The 6,000-nt window shown below is 52.1% G+C and overlaps 1 protein-coding gene across 2 annotated transcripts in view; it reads right to left on the reverse strand.

Annotated features, from left to right (window-relative positions):
• The window catches only part of LOC133342289 (transmembrane protein 151B-like), a 28,137-nt gene extending 23,070 nt beyond the window's left edge, over nucleotides 1-5,067 (reverse strand). For both annotated transcript variants that reach the window (XM_061551360.1, XM_061551359.1), the window contains exon 1: nucleotides 4,918-5,067. In XM_061551360.1, the coding sequence (XP_061407344.1) occupies nucleotides 4,918-4,977 (60 nt within the window). In that variant the 5' untranslated portion in view covers nucleotides 4,978-5,067. The remainder of the gene's footprint in view (nucleotides 1-4,917) is intronic.
• Between the last annotated feature and the right edge of the window lie 933 nt (nucleotides 5,068-6,000).

The raw sequence follows: 6,000 nt of genomic DNA on the forward strand, positions 1-6,000 counted from the left end.
GCGAACCAAGGTGCAGTGTGCGCAGGGCATATTTGTGAAGCGACAACCCGCGCGCGCGTGTTCGCAGGACTTAGATTAAAGCCGGCGCAAGGGTGCCAAATTGTCAGATCGTGTTCTCAAAAATACGCCGGGGAAATGGAGAAGTTGTGGGACGCGGCCAGCTGTGTAGCTAACGAGTTGGCGGGATTTGCACTGGTACCGTGCTCCCATAGCCACGGGGCTGGGCTACCAAGATGATAATTTGACACCGGGTCCCATTTATTTCCTTGAGCCAGGGCCCATGGTGACCGCACTCTGTCACACGTCTCCGACTGATTTGAACAATAATATGATTATTCTTGATGCCCTTTATCCGGGAGACACACACGAGATTTGTCAGATGAATATTTGGAAGGGTTATGCAATGGGATGTTTGTACAATCCCACGAATGAGGGCTTTTCATTTTGGAGGAAACGAGAGAACCTGGTAGAATCCATGGCTGTAAGGCGGCAGCAACCGAATCATTAGATGAAATGCATTGTTATACTGCCATCGTCTGGGATTAGTCAAACTCCTACTCCTACCTGCGTTGTTTTTCAGATTGGACGTGATCGGGCGCGCCCAGGGTGATATCGTCAAAAGTAAATGTGGCAGTGATTTTGTTGATCATATTGCATCTTCTTGGTTCTTTCGGTAAAGTCACGTAGAATGGAAATAATAAAATAACAAAAATAAAACATAAAAATAATTCTCACGATGTTTCGGCCACAACGCAAGCAGCCGTCCTCAGGTGAAGAACAGGTCATTCAGACTCTGTCTTCTCGATATTTCCATTCTACGTGACTTCACCGAAAGAACCAAGAAGATGAATCCCTGCAATCACGAAAGCTTTAAATCGAAACATATTGCATCTGTTGGCACGCCGGCTCACAGGCACACAAAGGGGCACACATCCCATCATACATATGCACACACATCCCCCGTGTGGCCTACACATGCTGGTCGGGCAATTGCTGTTAGCGAGCAACTATGAAGGTCGCCATGGCGCTGCAGGGGTCGGGTGGTGTTGATAACAGCCCCACGCCCTGCTGCTTTTGTCTCCTGAATGGCGATGTTCAGACACTGGCACCAGCTACTCAATGAGGCTGAGTCGACCTCGGGAAGAGCCAGGACAGGTTCCAATAATCGTCACTGATGTTGGCCATGAGCAAATCGAACTCGGGTCACCGGGTCCATACGTCAGCGTGCTACCCACAACACTGCCACTGCCACTACACATTGGCATACATCCACATTGGCACACATGTACGCATACACACACACCATGACACCAGCATAAACCCATCAGCCACATCAGCACCAACACTGGGATGCAGGCACGCACGCACAGCCCCATATTTGTCACTTTTACTTTTCAAGGCCTTAAATCTGTAACAGATTCAGGGCACACACAGACATGTATTTCACAGGAATAGTGGATCCGAGCAGATCTGCAGTGCAGCCATCATGAACAAAACCATACATATAATTCTCACCAATGTGAATGTACTAAGTGAGGAGTAATTTGATAACAATAGTTGAAATAAATTTAATTTAGTTCAACAAAAATAAAATGTGCTCATATTTGTTCACACCAACGATATGAACCAACACACACACACCAACATGCACCTACCAGCACACACTAACCCACGAATACTAATCCACGTATACCATGATATGACGTTCAAAATCTGGATATGTCAGACTGCTATACACACCAGCATACATCTACAATACTCACAAACTGACACACGTATAACATTCTGACACACTGCTACACACACACTCGCATATATCTACTAGTACACTGACACACACACATACACTTGCACACACAGACATACTAGCATACATCAATCGCCACACCGACACACATACATATACTATTGAAATGCATTTTATGACACGCCAACACATGCACGGACCTACACGCCGGTGAACATACACACAGACACACACATACACACCCCGATACACAGACACATACAGACACACCGGCACACACAGACACACACCGACACACCGGCACACACAGACACACACCGACACACCGACACACACAGACACACACAGACACACACCGGCACACACAGACACACACCGGCACACACAGACACACACCGGCACACACAGACACACACAGACACACACAGACACAGACACACACAGACACACACCGGCACACACAGACACACACAGACACACACAGACACAGACACACACAGACACACACAGACACACACCGGCACACACAGACACACACAGACACACACGGGCACACACACACAGACACAGACACACACAGACACACACAGACACACACCTGCACACACAGACACACACAGACACACACGGGCACACACACACACAGAAACACACAGACACACACAGACACACACCGGCACACACAGACACACACAGACACACACGGGCACACACACACAGACACACACAGACACACACGGGCACACACAGACACACACAGACACACACAGACACTCACCAGCACACACAGACACACACAGACACACACAGACACAGACACACAGACACAGACACACACAGACACACACAGACACAGACACAACACAGACACACACGGGCACACACAGACACACACAGACACACACAGACACAGACACACACAGACACACACCAGCACACACAGACACACACAGACACACAGACACACACAGACACACACCGGCACACACAGACACACACCGGCACACACAGACACACACAGACACACACGGGCACACACAGACACACACAGACACAGACACACACAGACACAGACACACACAGACACACACAGACACACACAGACTCAGACACACACGGGCACACACAGACACACACAGACACACACAGACACAGACACACAGACACACACAGACACACACAGACACACACCAGCACACACAGACACACAGACACACACCGACACACACCAGCACACACAGGCACACACCGACACACACCAGCACACACAGACACACACAGACACACAGACACACACCGACACACACCAGCACACACAGACACACACCAGCACACACAGACACACACAGACACACACAGACACAGACACACACAGACACACACAAACACACACAGACACACACAGACACAGACACACACAGACACAGACACACACGGGCACACACAGACACACACAGACACACACAGACACAGACACACACAGACACACACAGACACACACCAGCACACACAGACACACACAGACACACAGACACACACCGACACACACCAGCACACACAGACACACACCGGCACACACAGACACACACCGACACACACCAGCACACACAGACACACACCAGCACACACAGACACACACAGACACACACAGACACAGACACACACAGACACACACAAACACACACAGACACACACAGACACAGACACACACAGACACAGACACACACGGGCACACACAGACACACACAGACACACACAGACACAGACACACACAGACACAGACACACACAGACACACACAGACACACACCAGCACACACAGACACACACAGACACACAGACACACACCGACACACACCAGCACACACAGACACACACCGGCACACACAGACACACACCGACACACACCAGCACACACAGACACACACCAGCACACACAGACACACACAGACACACACAGACACAGACACACACAGACACACACAAACACACACAGACACACACAGACACAGACACACACAGACACAGACACACACGGGCACACACAGACACACACAGACACACACAGACACAGACACACACAGACACAGACACACACACACACACAGACACACACCAGCACACACAGACACACACAGACACACAGACACACACCGACACACACCAGCACACACAGACACACACCGGCACACACAGACACACACCGGCACACACAGACACACACAGACACACACGGGCACACACAGACACACACAGACACACACAGACACACACAGACACACACCGGCACACACAGACACACACAGACACACACGGGCACACACAGACACACACAGACACACACAGACACAGACACACACAGACACACACAGACACACACGGGCACACACAGACACACACAGACACACACAGACACACACAGACACAGACACACACAGACACACACAGACACACACCAGCACACACAGACACACACAGACACACACCGACACACACCAGCACACACAGACACACACCGACACACACCGGCACACACAGACACACACAGACACACACCGGCACACACAGACACACACCGGCACACACAGACACACACAGACACACACCTGCACGCCGGTGAACAGGGCGTGCTTTGCGGGGTCACTCATGCAAGGTCACGGTGCAGACATCGCCCAGACAAGCGCGGACCAGTCACCGCTCACACACACACAACCATCCCATCATCACCATCACTATCATCACCGCTCACACGCACAACCATCCCATCATCACCATCACTATCATCACCGCTCACGATACACAACCCTCCCATGATCACCACAATCGTCAATGCAACCGCTGCTCACGCACAACCAGCGAATTTTCCCACCATCGGCTAAGACTCGCACACAACACACACACATGTACATATCCAAACACACACGTGCATGTCCATGCACACACACGTACGTACACATGCACACACACGTACGTACACATGCACACACACGCACGTACACGTGCACACACACGCACGTACACGTGCACACACACGAGGAGAACATTGGCATGTCGCGCACGCTCCAGCGACGTGCCGGGGTAGAATTCGCATCGAGACGCGGCACACATCACAACCCATCCTCCACCTACTCCTCCTCTCTCTCTCTCCGCGTGCGAGATTGCAGCTCTCACCTCTTCTCTCGTGTCCGTCTCTGTCTGGCTCTCCTCCATCCCAGCTGACGACGGAGACATGGTTCCTACGAATTGCTGCTGCTGCTGATGTTGTTTGTTATTGTGCGGGCTGCATGTGTATGCTCTGCTCTTCTGCTCGCTTTGCACGCTCGCTCCCTCCCCCTCTACCCCCCCTACCCCCACCTCACGTCCTCTCCCTCCTCCCCTGCTCTCCTCCTTGGTCTCGCTCGCATGCGCTGCTGCCTTGCAGCTCAAGCCAGAGCTGCTGCCACTGCCCCCGCTTTGTCGTCGGCTGTTACCACCCCGAGGGCACGGGAGAAGGGCGAGGGAGGGACGCAGGTCCACTTTGCCCTGTGCGCATGCACACCACGCCTGTGTGCGGTGTGCTGAGCTCCGCGGGCAACTTGCCTCTCTTTCCCCCCCTCTGCACTCACCCCCCCTCCCCCCGACGTCAACCACAGCAACCAGCAGCTCAATCATGCACAGCCCCGCATCACCACCAGTAGCAGCAGCAGCAGTAGCAGCAGTAGCAGCAGCAGTAGCAGCAGCAGCAGTAGCAGTAGAAGCAGCAGCAGCAGCAGTAGCAGCAGCAGTAGCAGCAGCAGTAGCAGCAGTAGCAGCACACCTGTGCTTAAACGCACCAGGCTCGTGACTCGGTACCAATCGCACCAGCCCACCCACATCCCGCCAGTCACACGCTGCTGCGTGGAGGCACCACCACAACCAGAGCAATCGGAACGGTTCAACAACGGCGCCTGTAAATTCACGCATGCCACAATTACCGACATTATCGTCATCAGTTTAACACGTAGGCTTTCGCGACCAATATTATTCATGATAAATGTTTTTGGGTTAGATGGCGTCATTAATAAATGTGTCGTAAACCCTCCACCACCCGACACGGCCAAACAGTTAAAAAATGTGTCACGTTTACAAAAGACAAATAGTTCACTACTTTAGCCCACCGGTGTGTTAAATAACCTTGGTCTATCCGCTGCTGCATGGAGATCTCCCCAAGCAGTCGGGCACTCGCACAAACCGCCGAGTTGTAATCTGTGTATGGCGAAGAAACACATGGCAACG

Source organism: Lethenteron reissneri, chromosome 14 (genome assembly GCF_015708825.2).
Source record: "Lethenteron reissneri isolate LAM-NWPU_2019-01 chromosome 14, ASM1570882v1, whole genome shotgun sequence".
NCBI classification, from domain to species: domain Eukaryota; kingdom Metazoa; phylum Chordata; class Hyperoartia; order Petromyzontiformes; family Petromyzontidae; genus Lethenteron; species Lethenteron reissneri.